Here is a 27,003-nt window from a genome sequence, read left to right on the forward strand (position 1 = left end):
CCTACACAAAGCCTCAGAAGAGCCTCACTTTCATTGTAAGTCTCATAAAGGAAGGTGAGATAAAGCCGACAAGCAGCATGAGCCTGGAATGGGTACCGATGCTATGATGTTCGAGTGCTGAAATAGTATTTCTGTGAATACAAGGTTGCGCATGCTGCATGTTTGTTTAGCAAAATGATCATCCTATTGTCTGTGTCAAAACTTTAATGACTTCAGTGAGTGTTTATGTGATGTTCTGTAATTGTAACTGGCAGTAGAGGTGCCAGGTTTTGAGCTCTGGTGGAGTGCATGCTGAGGGGAAGTCATTGGTGGTTCCACCTTCGGTTATACACATTGGCTTGAAAACGTGCCATACATACACCTACTGACTTCTGGGGAGGTATTTGCTTTCCCCACACACTGCCCTCTTATCATCACCAACACTGTAGAAAGGCAAGGAAAAAAAATGTAAGAGAAAGGGTGCTGGTACTAAATGATCTATAGCTATGGTGTCCAACACTCTAGCCATTAGCCACATGTGGCTATCTGGCAGGGTGAATGTGGATAGCTGGCCAATTGAGTGTGGCTAGATCACTATACAGGTAGCCACTATAGAGGCTACTGCTTCAGAACTAGTTGGACACCACAAATCTATAGAATTATATCCCTGGTTTGCATTTCCAAGGCTTTGTGTTTAGACCCTTCTGTACACAAACAAGTAGCACTTCTTACTGGCTCAAGAGATTTCTGAAAGATTTGGTGTCCTTTGACCCTCCAGGTAGCACAGGATAGCAGCAGCCCAGGCAGTCAAACCGCTTCTACTAGGCACTTAGATAGCAGTGCCCTAACTCAGAACCAGTAAATATAACACCATCCGTGGCACATTATACAAATGTCAAAACTTAAGTATATTAAAATGGATGGAAAGTTCTAAAGGCTCTTGGCCACTTTTATGGTTAATTCATATTAACAACAGAAGACAAAAGGCCAAAAAAGTCTACCTGGTAGCTTTTGCTTATCCTTGAATGAAATGTTTTGAATGCCTTTTAATATCTAATGAAATCTAATGACTAAACATTTACTGTTCATGAAAAAACACATTTAATTCTTGTTCTGAATTAACAAAATTACTATCAAAACACAAGCACTGGAAGATATGCCTCCAAGTATTACTACACTTTTGACATGTACAAAAAGAGTGACAAATTTGGGACAAATATGCTCTGATTACAGTTGATCAGATAAGTATTAAGACTGTGAGAACCAAAAATAAACTTACTATGCTCTCCTTCCACATTTAGCAGTTTGCAAACAAGCTGTTCAAATTCGGATCCAACATTTACATTGGTGCTCCCAGCAGCCACAGTCAGGTGATAAAGCCAAGTGTCCTACAAGACAAAAAAAAAGAAAGCCTAGTCATCATTTTAAGAAGATTTAAGAACATAAGAACAGCCATACTGGGTCAGAGCAAAGGTCAATCTAGCCCAGTATCCTATCTGCCGACAGTGGCCAATACTAGATGCTCCAGAGGGAAGGATCACAATAGGTAAATCTCACGTGATCCCTCCTCTGTCACCCACCTCCAGAGAAACAGAGGCTAGGGATACCATGCCTACCCATCCTGGCTAATAGATTAATGGAGGTTAGGTCCATCTATGGCTATCTAGTTCGTTTTTGAACCCTGTTAAAATTCTAGCCTTCACCACATCCTCTGGCAAGGAGTTTCACATGTTGACTGTGTGCTGAGTGAAGAAAAACTTCCTTTTGTTTGTTTTAAACTTGCTGCCTATTAATTTCATTTGGTGACCTCTTATTCTTATATTGTGGGAATAAGTAAATAACTTTTCCTTATTCACTTTTTCCATACCCGTAATAATTTTATAGACCTCTATCATATCCCCCCCCCCTTAGTCTTCTCTTTTCTAAGGTGAAAAGTCCAAGTCTTTTTAATCTCTCTTCATATGGGACCTGTTTCAAACCCCTAATCATTTTTGTTGCCCTTTTCTGAACCTTTTCCAATGCAAATATATGTTTTTTGAGATGACGCGACCGCATCTGTATGCAGTATTCAAGATGTGGGCGTACTATGGTTTTATATAGAGGCAATAAGATATTTTCTGTCTTATTCTCTATCCCTTTTTTAATGACTCCTAACATCCTATTTGCATTTTTGATTGATGCTGCACACTGAGTGGATGTTTTCCGAAAACTATCCACAATGACTCCAAGATCTGTCTCTTGAGCAGTTGTAGCCAAAATAGGCCCCATCATATTGTACATATAGTTGGGATTATTTTTTCCAGTGTGCATTACTTTACATTTATCAACATTAAATTTTCAAAAGGTAAAAATATTAAATTCTTTTATGGAAATGTTCCAAAACAAAGAACTTCAAAAATATCAATCTTCATTGAATTTGGCAATCGTAAACATTGGCTTCATGCAGATAGGGTCTCCAGAAAGTACAACCAAAAACATCTTAATCCTGACTTGCAGCAAGCTTTCTAGTCTACATAGGTATCTTTCAAATGGAAAGTATATTTAAGCCAGATGTGATGGATGTCCAATAGAGACTAGGAAGAGGTACATACTTAATGTACCTATGGTGGAATGTAAGTGCCTGAAAGCTGAATTGCAGTGTGCTAACTCACTGAATCACTGATTCATCTTATAAGAAAGCTTCTTCCCTCCCACATCAAGTGCTATACTTTCCTGTGAAGGCCCCAGGATTTCCCCTTCTTTTACTTTCCTATCACAAATCAAAGTCTTATATTACAATCACCATTCATTTTAGCCTAAGAGAGCAGAATGGAGCTAGAGATCATAGAGTATGTCTACACTAGCCCCCTAGTTCGAACTAGGGAGGCTAATGTAGGCATTCAAAGTTGCAAATGAATCTCGGGCTTTAAATATCCCGGGCTTTATTTGCATGTTCCTGTCCGGTCGCCATTTTTAAATTCCACTAGTCCGAAGTAACTGCCCGCAGCTACACGCGGCAGTGAAATGGTAATTCGAACTAAGTCCTTAGTTCGAATTAACTGTTACTCCTCATGGATATTTAAATCCTGGGCTTCATTTGCAACTTCGAATGCCTACATTAGCCTCCCTAGTTCGAACTAGGGGGCTAGTATAAACATACCCACAGAGACTATGTCTACACCACAGAGGTTTTCTGGGATACCGGATCCAGGGAATGCATCTACTCTTCCACTTCTTTTTGTGGAAGAGCAGACACGCTCTTTCTGAAGCCCTGTCTTCCTCCTCCAACGAGGAAGAAGGGGTCTTCTGAAAGAGAAGCCTTTTCCAAAATTTGACCCAGTGTAGACTCTTCCAAAAAAACTATCAGAAAAAGGTATGCAAGTTGTGGAGCGCAATTTGCGTACCTTTTTCCGATAGATCATTGTAGTGTAGACATAGCCTGAGAGATGCAAGGTATTCCCTCCTCTTCTCTCTAACAGGCTAATATGATGCCTTTCTATTACTTATTGTCCTCCCAACCTAGGAAATAAGATCACAATTCAAACAAGGTCTACAAAATTCTTCAAACTTTTGTTTTATAATGTTCTGAAATAATTTCTCTCAGATTATTCCCCTTAATCTTCTCTTTAGTGTAACCTTGTTACTATTACTGCAGAACTGGCCAGTAAACTGGAAAAGAGTACCCACAGGAAAATCTACTGATATTTTCCAGATACTTTAAATGGGGTCAGTTAACTACAGGCAGTCCCCGAGTTACGCTTTGCTCCGCGTCTCCCTGGTCTGCTGATTCAGCCGCTGCTGAAACTGACCAGCGGCTGACTACAGGAAGCCCGAGGCAGACTTTCTCTGCCCCGGGCTTCCTGGAATCAGCCGCTGATCAGTTTCAGCAGAAGCTGACTTGGGGACACCTGGGGTAGAGCAGCTGGGGTGCTGCCGGGTTGGTCCCTGCAGCGCCGAGGTCCGGCGCTGCGGGGACCTACCCAGGAGCGACCCAGCTGCTCTGTTCCAGGCATCCAGATTCAGCCGCTGTTGAAACTGATCAGCGGCTGATTCCAGGAAGCCCGGGGCAGAGAAAGTCTGCCTCGGGCTTCCTGTAGTCAGCCGCTGGTCAGTTTCAGCAGCGGCTGAATCTGGACACCAGTTCCGACTTACGTACAAATTCAACTTAAGAACAAACCTGCAGTCCCTATCTTGTATGTAACCCGGGGACTGCCTGTATAGTGATTACTCAAACCCTGATTAGTATTTGTAAAGTCGTGACCCCTTGTCTGTTACATTAGGTGACCTGCTAGATTGGGGTGGGCAAGATCCAGCCTGCAGGCAGGATTTGGTCCACCAAGCCTTTCGATCTGGCCCATGCCTGCCCCTGCAGGAGGGAGCAGTGCCAATCAAAGCATCTAGCGGCTCTGAGTTCCTCTCTATGCTGCAAGGAGAAGGGAGGAAGGGAAAGGCTTCAGCATGCTGCTCTTACCCCCAGCAAAATCTCTCAGTTCCTATTGGCCAGAAATCGGCCAATGGGAGCTGAGAGATTTTGCTGGAGCGGGGGCAGTGGAGCATAATTTCTCAGCTCCCATTGGCCAGTTTCTGATAAATAGGAGCTGAGAGGTTTTGCTGGGGGTGGGGGTGGGGGTAGGGTATGAAGCCTTCCCTCCCTTCCTCTTCCCTGCAGCACAGAGAGCCATGCACAGCCAGACAGTGGTCTGGGGCTGCTGAGGGGAAGCCTGCCTGAGAACGTTACTGGCTAGGGCTGCACCTCCCGGCCAGAGCCTGCCTCTGACACTCATAACCCCTACCAGACCCTTCACCCCAATCTCCTGTCCTGGATCACAGTCCACTCCTTTACCCAAACTCCCTCTCAGACCCCACGCCCTCTCCTGCACCCGTGTCACCTACCCTGAGCTCCAATCTCCACCCAACCTCCATCCCAGACTCCACAGCCCTTCTATAGAAAAGTGTGGCCTTTGACCACTAACCAAGATCCTGGTGTGGTATCCCCCCTCCCCCCAACAAAAAATTATTGCTCACCCTGTGTGAGATGCCAATTGTCTCTGACTATCCATATCTTACTCGCTGTAGAAAATGTTCGTATCACAATACCATAATCATAGTTGTCTTATTGAAACTTAAGAGACTGGGTATATTTACTACCTTCTCATGTTTGGATCCTATAAGAAGATAGGTAGGTCCTTGCTCTTTAGGATGGATAACAATGGTATAATGTGTTGATAATAGACTGCGACCACTGGCCTCGTAATCTTCATCTGAATCACATGACCTGTCAACTTCTTCAACTTTAGCTTCCCAAAGCATGATTTGACCAAGAGGAAACTAAAAGTAAAGATAAGCAATAATCAGGGAGCTAATATACATCTTGGAAAACATCAGTTTTACAGTTCTTGATTTACAAATGAAGAGAAACTGATAAACTAGCGTCAACACGCTTTGAACATTTGAAATTGGGAAAGTCCATATAATTATCATCTATTTAATGTTATCATCTAAGAATTGTAGGGTAAGCCATCTTCCCAGTTTACAATCCCCCAGGAGAGGAAATGTGGTCTTATAAAAGCACAGTCCTAGGAGTCAGATAGTTTCAGTTCTATTCCCAACTCTGCTTCTTTCTCCTACAGGCTATATTGTTCTTGATTGCTGCCCTTATCTGATGTAATAGGTCTTAATTGTGGGAGAAGATGCAACACTGGAAATATCCCAGGCCCAATCCATTTGAGGATTTTCAAGCTCAAGACCAGGACCTTGAATTTAACTTTTGGGTATGTCTGTATGTAGCATGCTGCAGTGACTAAGTTGCACTGATACATCTGCACCAATGCAGCACATCTGGTGAAGATGCTCTATGTCAATAGCAAAGCTCTGTCTTGTCAGCATAATAAAACCACCTCCACAAACAGCACAAGCTCTCCCACCAACATAGTGCTTTCCACACAGGTGCTTATGTTGCTGTAATTTATGTCACTTGGAGGGTGGTTTATTCATAGCCCTAAGGAACATAAATTCAGTCAACATAACCTGTAGTGTAGACATAGCTTTAATCTAGTATTTGATGGCTACCACTATTGCTACCACTGGATTTTTTCAGTGTCTCTGGTTTCGTTCTTAGGTATAGTGGATTGTAGTATTTAAGTCTGAAGGTTATAAATGCATATATGACTATGGCCAAATATATTGAATATGAAGGGTGAGGGAAAAGTGCCTTGAGGAACTTTCACAAATTAGGGATCTGGTGTCTAAAGAACATTTTCCTCATCACTCTGAGCTCAGTCTGAAAGGAACTATTTCACTGTGCTGCCACATAGACCTGCTAAGAATCTGAGATAAGCCAGGCACAATTTCATGGTCTTTGGTGTTCAATGCTGTGGAGAGATCCAGCAAAAATAAAAGGGCTGTTTGTCTGTCTATAACCAAGAGCAGGCTGTGCACTAAAGCAATCAGCACCATATCTATGGCACATGATTAGGTGGGAATGTTTTTTAAATATCACAAGAGACAACAAGAAATTGGAGATTATATACCAGGAAGTAGCTGCCAAGTTTGGTTGCATCAAGAATTACATCCTTGGATATTGATTGGAAATGAGTGTTTTAACACTCTTACAAGGTTTGTGAAGGATACAGATTTTTTGGTTCTTCTTCCATAACCAAAATGGACATGGGTGAAAGATACACATGGAGGCTTGCCTTTCTGGTTGTGCTTCTTTATTTCCTGCTTTACGACCAAGCCAAATTCTGAGAAAGAGGCTGCTAAATCCTAAGGTCCAGAGATGCTACCTCAGGTCTAAGAAAACTCTGCTATGAAGTACCTGTGCTAAATAGTATTTTTATTAAAGCACAGGATACTAATTTAGGTTTCACAAAGCTGTGTTGACAGATTATTTCAGTTAGTATAATCCTTCTCCGTTGTTTGGCACCAGGTTTTCAAAATAATGATATTCTGAATCCTTTTACCAAAGGGACTCTGTTAAAGCATAACATATGCAGCAATTTACATTTCTGGATGCCTCATAGGCTCTTTATATTTATACACACATCCATTGTAATATAAACGTAAGCTTTCAGTTAACTCCTCCAATATTGAAAAATAAATCAGTTTTTTAAAACTTTGCACATATAAGTATTTTAAAAGCACATTCTGCTGGTAATAGTGGCACTTGCTCCACATTACCATATAATAAAATAGTTGTCCATTTTGATTTAAAAAACTGCAATAAAACTTTTCCAAATGTCAAACAACTATTTATGATGAGACAGCTAACTGCCTAGATAGTTCAAAAAGGCCTGTTCACAAGGAATAATTTTCAAAAATAAGAACTTGAAATTTCTTGTACTTTAAACATTTAGATTTCCTATTTTATTTGAAGTGAAAACCAAGTTAAAACTAATTTGTCATCAAATCTCAGTCAATATTTACATTGAAAATGTAAGCATACTTTTCTTAGCAGCTTCTCTGTAAAATGAGATACAAGTTCATCTGAAATGAAAGTGTTACTGGATTTTGGAATATTTCGGAATTAGTATTATACTTTTGAAGTCTAGCATTAACTAAACAAAAATCTGGAAATGTGGCTTAATACTACTTGTTACAACAGAGCTACTCAACTTTGGAAGCCCCGGGTGCCACAATGATACTCTCAACACATGCCAAGGGCCACAACTTAAGTGTAGTTGCATATATGAAAATATATGCAAATAGCTTATTTCACAATGATGGGCATGAATACAAAGCACTTCCCACAATGTCCTGGTGTTCCCAGCAACTCCTTCCTGGGGGCTAGAAATGCCAACACCCTGTACCCATCTGTTCCAGCCAGTCTGTCCACTTGCATCTTTAAATGCTCACCCCTCCTGGGAGACGCCTGTGGAATGCGTTCCCAGTGGACACCATGTTCAAAGGATCCCACCCGCAGGCCATGTCTTCAGCTCCGCATGAACCCAAACTGCACCGCAGGCCACAAACAAACGGGCCATGGGCCGCGTGTGGCCCCCGGGCCACGTGTTGAGTAGCCCCGTGTTACTATGTATGATACTATAAATAAGCACTATTTTACCAGTTTAAATTTTCCAATTGCCTTTAGTGACATTACTTGCATTGCAAAGTTACTTATATGCTTCAGTGTTGCTAGAATCTGGCCCTAAATTAAGAGCAAACAGGAGGAGGCCACAACAGGGGGAAGAAAAAGGAAAGGATGATGAAAGAAACAAGACACAGGATCTAAAGCCCAGTGAAATCACTATTGAGCTCGACATAGTTACATGATATTTAGGAGATTAAAGTATACATACATTGGAAGTAACAATGGAGCTTCTCTGTGCTGCTTCTATTACTACAGGCAGTCCCCGGGTTACGTACAAGATAGGGACTGTAGGTATGTTCTTAAGTTGAATCTGTATGTAAGTCGGAACTGGCGTCCAGATTCAGCCGCTGCTGAAACTGACCGCCAGTTCTGACTTACATACAGATTAAGAACTTAAGAACCCCAAGCTTCCCCAAGTCAGCTGCTGCTGAAACTGATCAGCGCTGATTCCAGGAAGCCTGGGGCAGAGCAACTCTGCCTCGGGCTTCCTGTAGTCAGCGCTGGTCAGTTTCAGCAGCGGCTGACTTGGGGACGCCTGGGGCAGAGCAGCTGGGGTGCTGCTGGGTTGCTCCAGTAGCACCGCTCCTCGGCGCTACTGGACCAACCCAGCAGAACCCCAGCTGCTCTGCCCCAGGCGTCCTGATTCAGCCGCTGCTGAAACTGACCAGCAGCGGCTGAATCAGGACCTGGGGCAGAGCAGCTGGGGTGCTGCCGGGTTGGTCCAGTAGTGCCCAGAGCGGCGCTGCAGGACCAATCGGCAGCGCCCCAGCTGCTCTGCTCCAGGGTCCAAAACAAAAGCCTGGTCTGCTGGGGGGGGGGCACACTAGCCGCGCCCCCCCCCAGCAGACCAGGGACACCGGGAGCAAAGCCGCAGCGGCAGCGGGGCGCCGCGCCTCTGAGGCTTTGCTCTGGCTTTGCTCCAGCAGACCAGGGGCACCGGGCGGGTTCCCGCGCTTCTGAGGCTTTGCCAGAGCAAAGCCTCAGAAGCGCGGGAGCCCGCCGCTGCTGCCGCTTCAGTCCGGGTGCCTGTGGTCTGCTGGGGACGGTCCAGGCACCGGGCTGGGGACCACAGGCACCGGGACTGAAGCGGCAGCAGCGGCGGGTTCCCGCGCTTCTGAGGCTTTGCTCTGGCAAAGCCTCAGAAGCGCGGGAACCCGCCCGGTGCCCCTGGTCTGCTGGAGACGGTCTCCAGCAGACCAGGGGCACCAGAGCAGCTTACGAACGGGGCTCTCTCGCCCCGGAGCTCGCAGATAGCAATTCGCTACCTCGACGTCCGGAGCGAGAAAGCCCCGTTCGTAAGTGCGGATCCGACATAAGTCGGATCCGCGTAAGTCGGGGACTGCCTGTATTTTAATATCAATAGATAGTCAGTTGGCTACTGAATTTAATTATAATTAGGTTTTCATTGAGTAAAATAAAATATTCTAAAACCCAGGGGTTAACAATAAGACTGCTCAGATAACACTACAATCCCCATCCTTCATCTCAGCAATAGAGATGTTTGCTCAGACAGGAGGGAGAATGTACTACCCTAGAAGGGAGAGGGGGGCTGATATGTTCTCCATCTCAGCAGATGATGCGTTGTTATAGTGGTTGAACCAGGAAAATGGCCGCATCACTTTCAGAACTGGGGGAACAGAATAAAACATGTGGCCATAGATGCAGGAGCCTCTCCTGTTCCTTGGATTCTTGCATCTCATGGGCTGTCTGGGGGCAACATCCTGAGTCCTTTGCCTCTTCAGCTACCCTGCCCTCTATTTGCAGATGGTGAACGGTGCTCCCCCAAAATAGTCAAACCCACTGCATTTTGGAATCAGGAAGGATTTTTGTCCATTTGACCAAACTGGCTGTGGACCAGTGGTTTTCTCACTTTCTTTTTAGCATTGTGAAGGCATAGTGGGGTAAAGAAGAGGAGCTGGATGTCTGTATATAGAAGGATTATATAGAAGGGTTCAGTTTGTTGCAACATGTAGCTGAAGTTCAGAGCAGATAAAGGCTAAAAAGGCTAGCTCCAGAGATCAATGAGACTGAGGATTTGTATTGGAGGACCTATAAGGAAAATGGGATACCTGAAGTCTTTGTAGATCAAAGTACCACACTTTAGTATTCAGCACCTCCCTTGGGAGAAGGGGGAGAGGAGAGGACTTAGAACTGAGCTCAGTCTAGGGATTCAGGCTGAAGCGTCTACCCTCAGTTAGTTGTTACATAGTAGGAACTTGTAACCCTGTACTACGTTCAGTTAAATGTCTGGAATGAGATAGTTAGGTATATACAACTCATATTTGTTGTTGATTAATAAAGCTGCAGCTTCTCCATTAAAAATCAACCCCAGTATCTGTCTTTCATTCATCTGAGAGTCCTGAGGCAACAAATCATATTATTTTAACAACTAGAAAGACATACCTTATCTTCTTGACTACGGAAATAGTAAAGAGTTTTTCCAACCAGAGTACACCACACTCTTTTGGAGTATCCATGTTTCACCTGAAATTACAGTACAGTTAGGTACAAATTATTATTGTGACACGGGCCCAGCCAGCGAAGCTTAGATATATATTTCAACCTCTCAGAATTCTGATGGCTGGAATAAGGATTTAATGTAAAACATTAATATAAATATACAAATTTGAAATTGTGTGACTTTCTGTATTATAGGTATTACAATTAAAGACCATTCAAATCAGTTGTAGTTTTTCTATTTGGGTTTGGATCACGCTTTAGATAGAAAAAGCTAAAGAAATGAAAACTGAATGGGACACACAAACTACTACAGCTAATTAAAATACTGTAGTGATATAAAAAAAAATTAATGGAGATTGCCTATCTCCTAGAACTGGAAGGGACCTTGCAAGGTCATCAAGTCCAGTCCCCTGCCTTCACAGCAGGACCAAGTACCATCCCTGATGAATTTTTGCCCCAAATCCCTAAATGGCCTCCACAAGGATTGAACTCACAACCCTGGGTTTAGCAGGCCAATGCTCAAACCACTGACCTATCCCTCCCCCCCATGGGGGGGGTTGGGATGAGAGAAACCCCCTGGGGGTTAGTGCTTTACACGCAAGAATTTCCAAACACTTAATGAAAACTGAATATCAAAAACATATGAGGAAGGCAAGTATTAACATGCCTACTTCCCAGAGAAATAAAAGCAAAGGTATAAAGAGGTTATGTCTCGCAATAGGTCAGGAGCAGAAGCTGAGAGTTCTTGACTCCTTGGTCTGTTATCTAATGGTCAAATCAGAATCTTTCTCATGCTAACTTTGACTAACATGATTCCTCTGAAGAAATAAAAACTCAGCAGATCACTGGCTGATGAATAGAGAGGGTAACAGAGTAAAGTGCATTGTTGCCTGCTTTCCACAGATTCTTTGAGAAAATTAGCACAAGATAGTGCTAAGTGAATATCTGAGAAGTCTAGTAATAACACAATAGCCATGGGCACTTAAATGATTATTCTCCATTTATGAAATGGCATGAGTAGCGTTTACAATGGGGAAAGACATTTTAGAACTAGCAGTAAAGTTACTGTCCCAAAATTGCACAGGTTAGGGCAGACTGTTTCCTTATTCCTACCTATGCTTCAATTCTCATTAAACCATTGTAAAGAATAAAACAGTGGTACATTTTTTTGAGAAAGCCATGAAGCATAATGCTTTTTCTCTGACATCACTGAAATAAAGGGATGCCTTTTTATTTACATGACCTAGATGGGAAATCATTACTCTGGCTCAATGGTTAACTTTTAAAATTATTAAATATTAGCAGACTTACCCTGTGTTGCCTGGGGCCTTCAGGATAGAGGGCTGATGGCATGCAGGTGCAGGAGTCAGGGCAGAGCCCTGGATCTGGGAGGGGAAGGGGGTTGAGGGTGGGTGCAAGTATGAGGGTTGAAGATGAGGAGGGCCTCAGGATGTGGGGGAAGCAGGGTGGGCACCCAGCCTGGGCCTTTTCTTTCCCCCCGGGCCCTCCTCACCTGGGGCATTTTCTTTTCCTCTGGCTGCCTGGAGTGTTTTCTCTCATCCCAACCCCCCTGGGGGCTAGGGGCATTTTCTCCCCTCCCCAGCCACCCACCAGGGGTGTTTTCTCCCCCCCAGCACTCCCCCTGGCTGCCAGGGGCATTTTATTTCCCTCCAGGTTCCCCTGGCCACCAGGGGCATTTTTTCCCCCCTAGATCCTCCCAGCTCCCCCCAATACCAATCCAGCAGGGGGACTTCTCCTCCAACCCCCTCTGGCTACCAGGGGCCTTTTTTCTCCCCCCACCCGTACCTCAGCACTACAGCCAAGGGCCGGGAAGGGGAAAGGGTTTGGGACAGGGGGGCTATTTACCCGGTGTGCTTGCAGGCAAGATGACGGAGCCGCAGCCCTACTGGCCACTCCCTTGGTGGTACAGCCACCAGTGGGGACATTTATATCATGTCCCACTGAACAACAGCCCCTCCCTTTCAATGTTATGGAAAACAGTCCTTTTCGTGGGGCTTCTGGTTATCCTAGCACAACCAAACCCAGACACTGTTTTAAGTTAGGAGAAGAGGAAGCTGCATACCAAATTTGGTCGCCTTAGCTCTTACAGTTGAGGAGGAGTTTTTGAACAAACAGACTCACAGACAGATACACAGACAAACTCACTCTAAAGTATACATATAGACTAACATATTTACCGAGTGTTGCTTGAGTTCATAATTCAGGAATTTCATCAAATGTATTTTGTTTTTTCACCCCTATAGACTTTTATCATTCACTATGTTTTAATCAAAAAGGACTATACTCAATTTGATTTCCAACTCATTCTCTTTTAGTTTTCAATCTTTAAGCATTGATTTAGCTGTGCCAAAACAGAGCACTACTCCAAATTTCTCTGTTTTATCTCTTTTCTTTAAGGTTTATTGAGAAGCAATCCTATTCTAAGTTCATACTATTTTTCTGGCTCATCTTGGTTTCATCTTTCAATATGCACTCAGTTTTGTCAGTTTTCTGTATTGTACTTAATTTGGTGATTCTGTCTCTTTTCTGTTTGGTTTTATGAGATACAAACCCATTCCAGGCATAACCAAACCCTACATTGCTTTAAGTTATGATAAGAGACCAAATTTGATGGTCCTACCTCTTATTGTTTAAGAGGAGTCCTTGATCAAACAGACAGAAAAACCTCTCTAAAATATTTAGTAGATTTCAAAGCTTCACATTTTAAAATAAATAATGTAAGACAGTCTTGTGTTCACTCAAGTATCTACTGTCCCTGATGTTCTATTTATGACCCAAAGCAGCTGGTTTTAGATGAGCATCTGTAGCCAGACAGGAACCCCCCCTGTAACATCCATTTTTGCTTTCCTGGAGCATACAGGACACACAGAGCAGTAAAAGACTTGAACAGAAGGCCCTGGATATGCAGGCTGCTGTGACCCTGGATGGCTGTAAACAGAGATACGCCAATTGTTGACCAAGAGGCTGCCGAGGAGTGCCCTTGACTGAAACCTATATTGATATGAACACACACTGTCCGGGGGGAGGAATCTCCAGCCCAGTAAAAAAATGTCCAGTACTCACAATTTAGTTCTCTCTCTTGCAAGTGTAAATTAAGTTGAAACTCCCTTGTAAGAACTGGCGTCACAAAGACAGACCAACACAATTTGGCATCTTAGATAAGAAAGAGGGTACGGGCCCCTATGGGTATAAAGATGGGTCCAGCAGCACATTTACTCTGAGTGTCAATCTACTATCTATTTGCTGGTCGGGTTAGGTGTCTGACCTCCCGAGGTTCCACAGGGACACCCACCTCGTATTCGTCTTTCCTAGGAATTGAGGGACTGGCCCTGGCCTGATACGCTGGAGTCGAGAGGCACAGAAGGGGGTAAAAATTGTACCTGGATGTGATCCTTTGTCTTAAGTGTACACATAGACTTAGAGCTCTTTAAAGATTAAGCTGTCACTTGGTACCATTATTTCTATTTTCTATCTTTATTTCCTTTGTAACCATTTTTAAGATCTATATTTGCTAGTAGTTAAAAAATAGAGCAATAGCCATTGTAACCATATGATTTATAAGCAAAATTTCTTGATACCTTAAATAACTGCTTCTTGGAGCAGCTGGTACAGGAACCCACAAGGGGAGAGGCAATTCTCGATTTAGTCCTGAGTGGCGCGTAGGATCTGGTCCAAGAGGTAACTATAACAGGACCGCTTGGAAATAGTGACCATAATATAACAACATTTAACATTCCTATGGTGGAAAAAACACCTCAGCAGCCCAACACTGTGGCATTTAATTTCAAAAAGGGAACTATGCAAAAATGAGGAGGTTAGTTAAACAGAAATTAAAAGGTAGAGTGACTAAAGTAAAATCCCTGCAAGGCGCATGGACGCTTTTCAAAGACACTATAATAGAGGCCCAACTTAAATGTATACCCCAAATTAAAAAACATAGTAGAAGAACTAATAAAGAACTACTGTGGCTTAACAACCATGTAAAAGAAGCAGTAAGAGATAAAAAGACATCTTTTAAAAAGTGGAAGTCAAATTCTAGCGAGGTAAATAGAAAGGAGCATAAACACTGCCAAATTAAGTGTAAAAATGTAATAAGAAAAGCCAAAAAGGAGTTTGAAGAACAGCCAGCCAAAAACTCAAAAAGTAATAACAACATGTTTTTTAAGTACATTAGAAGCAGGAAGCCTGCTAAACAACCAGTGGGGCCCCTGGATGATCGAGATACAAAAGGAGCACTTAAAGACGATAGTCATTGTGGAGAAACTAAATGAATTCTTTGCTTCAGTCTTCACGGCTGAGAAGGTCAGGGAGATTCCCAAACCTGACATGTCCTTTGTAGGTGACAAATCTGAGGACTTGTCTCAGATATAAGTGTTATTACAGGAAGTTTTGGAATTAATTGATAAACTTCACAGTAACAAGTCACCAGAACCGGATTGTATTCACCCAAGAGTTCAGAAAGAACTCAAATGTGAAATTGCGGAAATATTAATTATGGTTTGTAACCTATCCTTTAAATCGGCTTCTGTACCCAATGACTGGAAGATAGCTAATGTAACGCCAATATTTAAAAAGGCGAGCCCGGCAATTACAGACTGGTAAGTCTAACGCCAGTACCGGGCAAATTAGTTGAAACAATAGTAAAGGATAAAATTGTCAGAAACATAGAAGAACATAATTTGTTGGGCAAAAGTCAACATGGTTTCTGTAAAGGGAAATCATGTCTTACTAATCTATTAGAGTTATTTGAAGGGGTCAACAAACGTAGACAAGGGGGATCCAGTAGATACAGTGTACTCAGATTTCTAGAAAGCCTTTGACAAGGTCCCTCACCAAAGGCTCTTACATAAATTAAGTTGTCATGGGATAAGAGGGAAGATTCTTTCATGGACTGAGAACTGGTTAAAAGACAGGAAACAAGGGTAGGAATAAATGGTAAATTTTCAGAGTGGAGAGAGGTAACTAGTGGGGTCCCCCAAGAATCAGTCCTAGGACCAATCGTATTCAACTTATTCATAAATGATCTGGAGAAAGGGGTAAACAGTGAGGTGGCAAAGTTTGCAGATGATACTAAACTGCTCAAGGTAGTTAATACCAAAGCAGACTGTGAAGAACTTCAAAAAGATCTCACAAAACTAAGTGATTGGGCAACAAAATGGTAAATGAAATGTAATGTGGATAAATGTAAAGTAATGCACACTGGAAAAAGTAACCCCAACTATACATATAATATGATGGGGGCTAATTTAGCTACAACTAATCAGGAAAGAGATCTTGGAGTTATCACGGATAGTTCTCTGAAGACGTCCACACAGTGTGCAGCGGCAGTCAAAAAAGCAAACAGGATGTTAGGAATCATTCAAAAAGGGATAGAGAATAAGATGGAGCATGTCTTATTACCCTTATATAAATCCATGGTACGCCCACATCTTGAATACTGCATACACATGTGGTCTCCTCATCTCAAAAAAGATATACTGGCATTAGAAAAGGTTCAGAGAAGGGCAACTAAAATGATTAGGGGTTTGGAATGAGTCCCATATGAGGAGAGATTAAAGAGACTGGGACTTTTCAGCTTGGAAAAGAGGAGACTAAGGGGGGATATGATAGAGGTATATAAAATTATGAGTAGTGTGGAGAAAGTGAGTAAGGAAAAGTTATTTATTTGTTCCCATAATATAAGAACTAGGGGCCACCAAATGAAACTAATGGGCAGCGCGTTTAAAACATATGAAAGGAAGTTCTTCACACAGCATATAGTCAATCTGTGGAACTCCTTGCCTGAGGAGGTTGTGAAGGCTAGGGCTATAACAGGGTTTAAAAGAAAACTAGATACATTCATGGAAGTTAAGTCCATTAATGGCTATTAGCCAGTATGGGTAAGGAATGGTGTCCCTATCCTCTGTTTGTCAGATGGTGGAGATGGATGGCAGGAGAGAGATGGCTTGATCATTACCCGTTCGATTCACTTCCTCTGGGACACCTGACACTGGCCACTGTCGGCAGACAGGGTACTGGGCTGGATGGACCTTTGGTCTGACCCAGTATGGCCATTCTTATGTTCTAAACTCCCCACAAAACAACTCTTATGGATTTGAATAAGCGTTGTTAAATGTTAATTGCTGGAAGGCTTCAATAGGCTACTGTAGCAAACCAATTCTACTCATTAGTACAAAATACCGATGATGCTGAGGTGGAGTAATGAAGCAGCTATTGTTAAAAGCAACAGAAGAATTGATTCATGTAACACTAAACTGAATTCAGGCAAGGTTGAAAATCCATGTGCATATCAAGTGACAAAAACAAGGAAGGCCTAGTATGTCTGTACAGTAGGGATGCTAACGTGTAGATGACTATATGATTAACCAATAAGCCTTGGGCTATCGGTTAATCCTGTTGACTACACGCATTCCCCCTCTCCATCAGAGCCAACAAGGGGGAGGGCGAGAGCAGGTGCCTGTGAGTAGCTGGCTTTAAGCAGGTTCCCCATGAGCACTGGATCCACCTGCCCCCTCCATCCCTGCACTGCTGCCTCTGATAGAGAGGCAGCAGCATGGAGGACAAGGGGGGGCAGGCGGAAGCCACTACATATGGAGAGCTGGGAAAGCTGGCTCTCCGCAGGTGCTAGCTTCTCAGACCCGCTTGCCCCTCCTTGCTGCCTCCTACAGAGGTGGAAGAAGTGGGGGCAGACAGGGCTGCTTGCCTCTCACTTGCTGCTTTCTCTTTCAGAGGCAGCAATGCGGGGAGGCTGCCACAAAGCAGATTCTGTCCACAATGAGGTCTGTGCTCCTGAGGACAGAGGCTGCTCCAGCATCCCACGGAGCAGCCTCTGTCCCTGGCAAGCCTGGGCCCACCGATGACAGAGGCTGCTTTGTGGCAGAAGCCTCGGTCTGTGGAGGGTATGAGCTCCCCACGAACAAGGGCCGCTGCTGTGGAGCAGCCTCTGTCCATGGGAAGCTTGGACCTCTGACATTGAGAGAGGCAGCAGGCGGAGCCGGTTTGCATGGGAAGCTGGTTTTCAAACTGGCTCCCCTTGTGGGCTGGCTTCTGCCTGCCACCCCATGCTTCTGCCCTTGATAGAGAGGCAGCAGCGTGGAGTGGCAGGGGGCTCCCCGGGAGAGGGGCTGGGAGTGCACTGGCTGCTGGCCCTACCCTCAGGGACTACCGAATAGTTGTGTAACCGCTAAAAGTCAATGCAGTTACACTACTGTTCAATTACTCACTAACATCCCTACTGGAAAGACCAACATCATACACTTGAATCTCTTTAATCCGGCAACCCTGAGAAGCAGAGGTGCCGAGTATGAGACCCAACATTTTAAAAAATGGGCTTAATTTTCTGATTGCTAGGTAAATAAATTGGGTCAGTCTCTGTTGTTCCGCAATCCCTTCGTGCTGCTCTGGAGGTGCAGGAGACAGGAAAGCAGTTTGATTTTGCCAACTGATCACTTTCCTGGCACAAAGGAGTGGAAAGATGGGGTAGAACTCACATACTCCCAGCTCCTGTACCACTTACCCACCCAATCCTGATATCAATGTCGTCAGGAGCATGTACATGATGGAATCATGCTGAGCTTTGACCATCCCCTTCTCATGTATACTCCTTGGAGACAACTGTCAGCTGGCACAGGTTACTGCAGTGTTATGTTGTGACTTATAGGGTATGTCTACACTACCACCCTAGTTCGAACTAGGGTGGTAATGTAGGCAACCGGAGTTGCAAATGAAGCCTGGGATTTGAATTTCCCGGGCTTCATTTGCATATTGCCAGGCGCTGCCATTTTTAAATGTCCGCTAGTGCGGACTCCGTGCCGCGCAGCTACACACGGCACAGACTAGGTAGTTCGGATTAGGCTTCCTCCTACTACTTCCACGAGGAGTAACGGTAGTTCGGAATAGGAAGCCTAATCCAAACTACCTAGTCCGTGCCGCGTGTAGCCGCGCGGCACAGAGTCCACACTAGCGGACATTTAAAAATGGCAGCGCCCGGCAATATGCAAATGAAGCCCGGGAAATTCAAATCCCAGGCTTCATTTGCAACTCCGGTTGCCTACATTACCACCCTAGTTCGAACTAGGTTGGTAGTGTAGACATACCCATACAGGTTGGACCTCCTTGGTCCAGCATCCTTGGGAGCCAAGTTGTCCCAGATCAGGGAGTTTGCTGGACTAGAGGAGGTCAGTGCTCCCCTGCTGGCTGCCCCATGGCCAGCTCGTCTCTATGGAGCTTCCAAGGCTGGGGCTCCCCACCCTGCCGCTGCCCTGATAAAGCTGGCCCAGCTAAGGCTCCCTGCCCTGCTGCCCATCCACTGCACTGGGGGTTTCCAGAGGTTCCCCAGCTAGGGCTGCCCAGCCACGATGCCTCTGCGGGTTCCTCGGGGTTCCCCAGCCCCAGGCCGCCCGGAGCCGCTGCTACTGGGGGTTTCCCGAGGTTCCCCGGCCAGGCTGTTAGGCCAGCCCCACTGCCATCAGGGATTCCCCTGCTGGGGTCGGGACTCCCCGGCTGCCACCTGGCCCTGCCACCGGGGTTCCCCAGCTGGAGCTCCCAGGCAGCTGCATGGCCCTGCTGCTGCCAGGGATTTCCTGGTCAGGGCTACCTGGCCATCCCAGCCCCATTGCAGAGCAATATCCAGGTTCTCCAGCCACCACCGGCTCCGCTGCCATGGGCTTTAAGCCCACATGACCCCACTGACACTTGGGGTTCCCTGGCTGGGCCAGAGACTCCCTGATGCCACCTGGCCCTGCTGTTGCTGGTGTTCTTCTACCCAGCCACTGCTGGCCCAACTGGGATTCCGCAGACCCTAAATTCTCCAGGCTGGCTCTTGCTCCTGGGGCTCTTTGATCCAGCAACATCCGTGGCCTTGCTGATCCACAGATGTTGCCGGTCCAGAGAGTCCTGGATTTTGGAGGTGCAACCTGTAGTGGAATTGGTGCAGAGTTAGGCAGCGAATTACACACTCCCCACCAAGTGGAAACTTGGCACAGCAGAGAATCTCTGTCATTAAGGGCTCTTCCATTGGCACTGGTACAATACACAAACATATAGCAGATTTAATAAGAAGTTGGAAGGTCTCTCATTCTCGATAGAACAGAGGAGAATCTAAAAGGTGAAGCCCTGATAAACTGTGGTGGTTTCCACATTCCTGTGAATACTTTAATAATATATAGCCCAAGAACAATATCTAAATTTGATGAGTAAATTAACATTCATATAGTATATTCCCTCACTCTATATGGTCAAATTGAGTTTCCTCACTCTATTCTCATTATCCTGAAATATCTTGTTTAAGCTGCAGATGTTGAAAAAGAGAGAGCTTCTCTTACACAGATGTTTAAATTGAGGCATGTGCTGAACCAAGGCCCTAACAATGTGCAAACAGAGAATTCAGCGTGGAAATTACGGAATCACAAGGCCAAATGAGAAAGACTTGCCAAAATAGACTTTTATTACAGTATTAGAGAAGTAAGCAGTCCTTCTGGTTTATTCACATTGTAAGAGATGCAAACTTGATAGCATATCTACTTTAATTTATTTACTCTTATGCTAAATATTTATAGTGCTTATACTTTTGGATTTTAACTTGGCAAAAACACTTTTGTTGCCCTTCAAACTGCACAAATGCTGCAGACAGCTTAGATACTAGTGTACAAAGAAGTCCTTCGTAAGGATCCAATCCTGCTCCTGTTGAAGCCAACTGGAGTTTTTCCAATGACATGAAAGGAAGGACTGGTTGCTAAAATTAGTTTACTACACATGTTTTGTACAGTACTTGTGGCCTTTTTTCACTTAGGAATATTAAGCAGAAATCTTTAAAAAAACAAAAACAGAATAAGAATAGTTTGTTAGGGAGATAAGTGTCCCTACCTTGGTCAGCAAACCTTTCATGGCTGGTTTCACATCAGGCTGTATGAAAAGTGGACTAGCAGCCTGTATTTTAAGGACATTCTGCAGTACTTTGATCCATTCTTCTAAGATGTTGGGAGAATCTGCCGTCAGGTAGTAAGTTCGTTTTTCTGTGATCAACTGAATAGTGGCAGAAAAGATGCCTTCACTTCTAAGAATATTATGCATTTCAACTGGTTTAAAATACCCTTATTTATAGATATAAATTACTTGCAACATTTTTATCATCACTTTTCTGAAGAGAGCCTCTTAAAGGCAATACAGAGCAGATGGCCTAATAGTTGAAGAGACCTCATTTGAAAGGTCTCCTTATAGTAGATTACATGGAATTAATTAATTTTACCTAAGCTGAAATTGCAACAGATAACATGTGAACCAGTGGTTTCAGAGTTCTTGGAGAAAAAACCAACCTCTCAGGGTTACATGCTACAGGTAACAATCTTACCTGAACAAGAATATGAAAAAGGTAACCCTACAGAGTTTTTTCTATCTCTAATTTCTATGATTGAAACAATCCCTTCCCCTTCAGATGAAGGACACTCACTGCCTCCAAAAGCAGACACATTTGGAGGAAGGGTTACTTTGGGGGAAGAGAGGACCCTCTAAACATACAACAACACAATGAAGCACCTGAACTGTTTGTTTTCCATCCCCTCTTACAATGTGGCTGGATACGCTCAACTCAATTTGACCATGTGGCTTTCGAATTACATCACTCTGTGTGAAAGAATTAGAAAAAAAAAGGATTATTCATCTGTAATAGCAATAAAATAATGGTCTAACACATTTAAGACTTCATCACTTGAAGCAACCAGCACCTAACACAGGGGTGGGCAATTTGCAGCCCATATGCTGGATGTGGTTCACCAGAATTAGCCTAGACAGGCTAACCGATGCTTTATTGACTTGAGCATCTGCCAGTACAGCTGTTTGCAGCTCCCATTGGCCATGGATCACTGTTTCCAACCAACAAGAGTTGTGAGAAGTGGTGTCCTGGTCTGTGCTGCTTCTGACAGCTTCCATTGGCTGGGAATGGTGATCTGCAGCCAACAGGAGCTGTGAACAGCTGTACTTGCAGATGCTCAGGCAAGTAAAGCATCTGGCGGCCCACCAAGGGCTAATGCTGGAGAACCGTGTCCAACTCATGAACCACTTATTGCCCACCCCTGACCTAACAGATATAGTGTTCTCAAATCCCATGAGATAAGAGTTAAGGGTGCTCAACAACTTAAGGCACTGGGCCTTGTATTATGTAATATCTAATGTAGTAAAATAATTTATTTGTTCATCTGGCAATTTTAGAATCATGTAGAGGCATCAGGAACTAAATAGCAAACACACCACACATACTCACCGGAGATTTGTAGTACAATAACTCACCGCCTTTGAGCACAAACCATCGTCGCTTCCAAGCTTTTACTTTACCACTCATTTTTAACAAATATCCAGATTTTTCCAAAGGCTCCTGATTATTTAAAATAAAAGGTACGTAACACATTGTAGAAAGGTATTTTGCCAAAGAAAAAATGCCTACCTGGTACATAATTTTTACAACACTTTGTCATTTCATAGTACGCAAACCTAGTTTTTACATGCAATAACGTTAACATTCATAGGTGTAAGATAAAAAATATTTTTTCCTGTTTTACACCTAGAGGTACAGAAATTTGCTCCAACTCACACAAAAAGAGCTAAGAATCAGACCTAGGACTTTTGATTCCCAGGCCTAGGTTCTAAGCATTATGCAACATTTTCACTAAATAATTATGAAAATATTGCCCATAAATCTTGCAATTTTAAAAATACATTTACTCAACCTCTTAACTTTTAGACCTGACTGAACACTCCCAGACAATTGTAATTCAGCAGCTGTACACAAACTCACCTTCAGTGCAAACTCCAGCAAAATCAGGGGTGCTAATAGTCTATATAGGCCCCTGGGCAAGGTTTGTGAGGGGAGCAGCTTCATGCTCCTAGAAGGGGAGGGGCTTCAGGTGGAAGGGGCAAAGCTAGAGGTAGCCAGCTCTCCATCCTCTGCAGAGCACAATATGCGCTCTCCTCCTCCCCAGCCCTGAGAGCTGCACGGAGCACAAAGCACTCAAGTGGCAATTTAAAGGTCCCAAGGTTCCAGCTGCTGTTGTAGCTGTGGCTGGAAGCCCTGGGCACCTTTGACTAGCCAGGCCCCAAGGCAACTATTTCCTTTGCCCCTCCCTCCTTCCCCCTCCCGGTCAGTGGGCTTGAGCAAAATAAAGCTCAGGAATTTGCTCTATGAGAAAAGTGTCAGGAATTGACCAATATGGTCCTCATTCCCAATCAGCCAAATTGCTTGCATATGCAGGACACAGCCATTAATACAGGCTGTAGTAGGAAATACATATGGAGCCCATTAACCCACACTGTGAGTTTGGATTCTATGATCTGTGCAGCATGTGGACCCGCTGACCACACATCTGAACTGCCCACAGTCCCCTCCATCCAATGTGAGGCAGTTGCAGACAACCCATCTATGGCTGCCGTCTGTACTATGTACAGGGTAGTACAGAAATCTCACCGCCCCTGCTTCTGCTGAGCTCATTCCCCTCCATCTAACAAGGTCTGATTCTTTTAAGATGAGTTTAGGTAATTTACATGCAATAGGTTGCCTCAAGTGTCTGACTGATTAGAGTCAGCACATGGGTCATTTATGAAACTTAACATATTGCTGTTCGGAATCATCACATCGTGTGCCAAGCCGACTTAGTACTGAGCTTTGTTCACATTAGGCACAGAAGAAAAAATCCTATTATTCATTGCATAACTTTGGTACTCACATTTTTTCCATTATCACTAGATGAGGAACAGGTTTTAGGGAGTTTCTGCTCTGGCTCTGAATATTCTGTATCTGTTGAGTAGGCATCAGGAGGAATAGCATAGTCGCTTTCTGAGGCCATAGAAGACAAAGACACACCTGCATGAAAAAGCAAAAAAGAAGTCATATGTATATTTCTTCACCATCATATTTTAGGTAGGAAAAACCAGCTAGGGTGTGAAGGGAATAGCTGAGCTGGTAGTTGGTGACAAGCTAAAATATTAATAGCATTCTAGGGAGAGGGTTTAATTTTTCTGACAAGAATATTGTATGCAGTGCAACTAAATTAATTAAAAGTAATACAGAAGTGTTTATTTAGGAATTTGGAAATGCTCCCGGCATATAAACATAAAGAATGCAAGGAACAATGTGAAAAATGTCATGCTCAAGAAAATGATTAGATGCAATTTAATATTTACTGGCTGTAAAACATTCTTAAATATTAAGTTATTCACTGACTACAAAGCAGAAGATATATTGGGAGAAATTAAAAACCCTCACATGGCCTACAGCTTTCCCCTATTAGAAAATATTTATTTAAATCAGGGGTGGGGAACCTATTTTGGGTCGGGGTCCACTGACCCATAGAAAAAAATCAGTTGGGAGCTACACACAAGTGAGAAGTCAAAAAACAAAAAACAAAAAAAAAAAGGCAAACTCTCACCGACGTGGCACCTGCCTGAGAAGGAGAAAGACACTCTCCACATTCCCCTCACACACTAGAGCTTAGTGGGGCCCAGGCTAGTAGATTTTGTGTGCTCCAGTCCCACAATAGGTGAGGGCTCCCCAGTGCAGCCAGTGGCTTTGGCTCCCCACAGGCACTGGCTCCCATGAAGCCACCTACCCTCCATGCTGCTCTCTTCTCTCAGAGAGAAGCAGCAGCATGGGCAGCGGGGTAGGGAGGATCTGGTACACATTGGAAGCAAGCTTTCAAGCCAGTTCCCTGTGCGTACCAGCTTCTGCAGAGCTGCCTGTCCCCCACATGTAAACGTGTAACCACTAATAATTACAGCAATTATACATTTATTTATACACGATTTTTAATACCCATAGTCAAAGCATCCATGTTTTAAAAAGGAGAAAGCAATTGTTATGAAGAATAAACATTGCACACGCTCAAAAATAATTTTAAGCCTCTCAAAATATTTGTTTTTATGGTTTCTGCCCACCTCGTTTCATGGCCCTAGGGCTACCTGGGCCACTTCTACTTCGAGAGTCTGATTCTGAGGTCTGTGAGCTGCACTGGGAGCTGTCTTCTTCCTCTGATCCTGAAGAGTCATCTAAGAATGGGCTGTTGCTTATTTGAGTTGCTTTCTACAGAAATTAACACACTCTCTTTGAAATTTTACATAAAATATACTATTTTACAGATGTACTTATTTTACTGGCTTTTAAAACTGCCTACAGCTGCAAAAGGCACTATAGACACCTACTGCAATAGAGATATAATTGCAATAATTAAAACAAAGCAAAACCAAACCAAACCCTTACCACCAATTATATAGATCAACAATAAAGGGTGGTATAAAAACTAAAAGTATTGGCACTAGCATTGTTACCAGAAAATCTTAATCAAAACCACCAAATTAACCCATCTTAAAAATACCTTAACTTTACCTTGTGCCCCAATACATATTAAAATTTCTCTCTGGTGGACCAGCAAAAGAACACAAGTATGCATATGATTGTATTTCACTTTACAAATAAACTCATGGGCATGATTCAGCAGATGCATGCGATCTAAGTTCTGGTTAAAGCTGTGCGCTACTGCCTGTTAGAGAACCTGTGTTCTGTCAGACTGAGGTCAAGGTTGGCTGGCCCAAAACCATTGTGAGGCTTCTCTATAGGCCAGTGGTAGTAGTAGTTCACCAGGGTTAGGCCCTGGTGGGCTGCTGCCACTTATTTTTACCTGAACATCCACAGGTATGGGCGATTGCAGCTCCCATTGGCCAGGAACGGCGATCTTTGGCCAACCGGAGTTGCAATCCCCAGTATCTGCAGAGGCAAAGGTAAATACAGTGATGTAGGGGCCTGCCGGGGCTAACCTGGCAGACTGAATCCGGCCCATGGGCTGGTATTTTACCACAATTGCTGTAGGCCTCTATGAAATTAACACTGGAGGGATGTGCTAAAATGAGTCAGCCACTGATGCAATATTAAACATCTATGTAGAGGTGACTCCTCTTGTTGGCAGGAATGATTTGCACAGCAGGATAGGTGTGGGGTCACTCTTTGACAGAACTGTGTGTCTGCCAGTTTCATCAGGGGAAGGATATTCTACTCAACTACAAAATTTGGCTCTGTATGATGTGATCTTGAACATTAAGTCAAACTGTCCAAATAGTCTAATATTGGTAAGTAATGGGCTTTGCCCAGGGGGTAATCACTAGCAATAATTTATAGCCGTGCTCCACATGCTACAGGAGAAGCTCTCCTGCAGCACAGCTCCATGGCATAAGGGGATAGGAATGGCCTTTACATGCTCTTAGCCCTCTACACAGCACTGGAACTCTACTGGCTCTACTGCATTTAGATTGTACAGAAGGTCTTACTTGGGTCCCAGGATTAAGCACACAAGTAGTGATACACAATTAACTCCCTCCTCTCCAACACCTATGTATTACAGGTTGAACCTCTCTGGTCTGGTAATGTCTGTGGTCTGGCATGATTTTAGTAAGCTGGTTGGCCACTTATCATGGTCCCTTAAAGTTTATTTACAGCCAGCAATCCTGGCTCTCCGTGTTCTATGCTGTTATTTAACTCTTATTTACCACTAAATGTCTTTTTAGAGATGAGTAAGCTGTGGAAATGTTGTTAATGTTACTAGACAATGTTGACCTCCTGTGGTTCAGCAAATTCTCTGATTTGGCACTAGTCAGGTCCCAATGGTGCCGGATTAGAGAGGTGCAACCTGTACATTATTTATGTTTAAGAGCATACACTTTTCAAATTGCCAAGAAGATTGTCAGGAAACAAATAATGCTCTTATTAGAGTCTGCAAGTTTCTGAAATAGCTTTGACATTGACACAAAGACTCTTCTAGACCTAAACTTGTAATTACAGCATTGCACATGATGCAGCTGTTTCATTAGTTAACAAGTGACAGGAAAACCAATAGAGGACAAATCACAAATTGACACAGGCTTGTAACACTTTATAAGCAACAACTTATTTTCAGGACATCTGACATATCCGTTACTTCTGGGTTTTTATGGTCTTTAAACATGATCTAATGACATATTTGGCAAAGTACCATCAACCATACAATGCCAAGTTCCTGAACGTGGAGCCTAACACTATAGATTTTCACACAACTTTCTTTTAAACAACAATAATTTTACCCCTTTCAAAATAGTGTAGACTGGAGTGGTCATGTTCTTGTATATCAAAGAAGTGTATAGTCCAGATATGGTACACGAAGCTATAGCAGCAGTACCTGAAATAAATAGCATAAACACAGTTCTTTAAAATTAGCTTCCAAAATTATTTAAAGCATTTCGTTGAACTTTGATGCCACACCATTGTAACTTTCTTGTCTTCACTAGAGTTATTCTTAAATTATAATGGAGTATGAGAAAATCATAATCAGGATCCTAGTCTTTTTGTAATTTAAATACATTCTCTCATCTTTGATGCCTCATTACATAACCTTTGGCAAGCATTCCAAAGAAAGTCATAATCCTTTATTCACTATAATGTAGGAGTGGGCAATAATTTTTGGCTG

The 27,003-nt window shown here is 43.5% G+C and overlaps 1 protein-coding gene across 4 annotated transcripts in view; it reads right to left on the bottom strand.

Annotated features, from left to right (window-relative positions):
- Positions 1 to 27,003, bottom strand: part of PLEKHH2 (pleckstrin homology, MyTH4 and FERM domain containing H2) — a 123,999-nt gene that overhangs the window by 36,724 nt on the left and 60,272 nt on the right. For all 4 annotated transcript variants that reach the window (XM_075925428.2, XM_025179012.3, XM_025179013.3 and 1 more), the window contains exons 10-18: positions 26,621 to 26,715; positions 24,449 to 24,593; positions 23,242 to 23,378; positions 21,786 to 21,896; positions 21,062 to 21,148; positions 20,393 to 20,551; positions 10,451 to 10,531; positions 5,107 to 5,286; positions 1,259 to 1,367 (exon numbers count right to left, since the gene is read on the bottom strand). In XM_075925428.2, the coding sequence (XP_075781543.2) occupies positions 1,259 to 1,367; positions 5,107 to 5,286; positions 10,451 to 10,531; positions 20,393 to 20,551; positions 21,062 to 21,148; positions 21,786 to 21,896; positions 23,242 to 23,378; positions 24,449 to 24,593; positions 26,621 to 26,715 (1,104 nt within the window). The remainder of the gene's footprint in view (positions 1 to 1,258; positions 1,368 to 5,106; positions 5,287 to 10,450; positions 10,532 to 20,392; positions 20,552 to 21,061; positions 21,149 to 21,785; positions 21,897 to 23,241; positions 23,379 to 24,448; positions 24,594 to 26,620; positions 26,716 to 27,003) is intronic.

The sequence above is a fragment of the Pelodiscus sinensis genome, chromosome 3 (assembly GCF_052426305.1).
Source record: "Pelodiscus sinensis isolate ZL-2025 chromosome 3, ASM5242630v1, whole genome shotgun sequence".
NCBI lineage: Eukaryota > Metazoa > Chordata > Testudines > Trionychidae > Pelodiscus > Pelodiscus sinensis.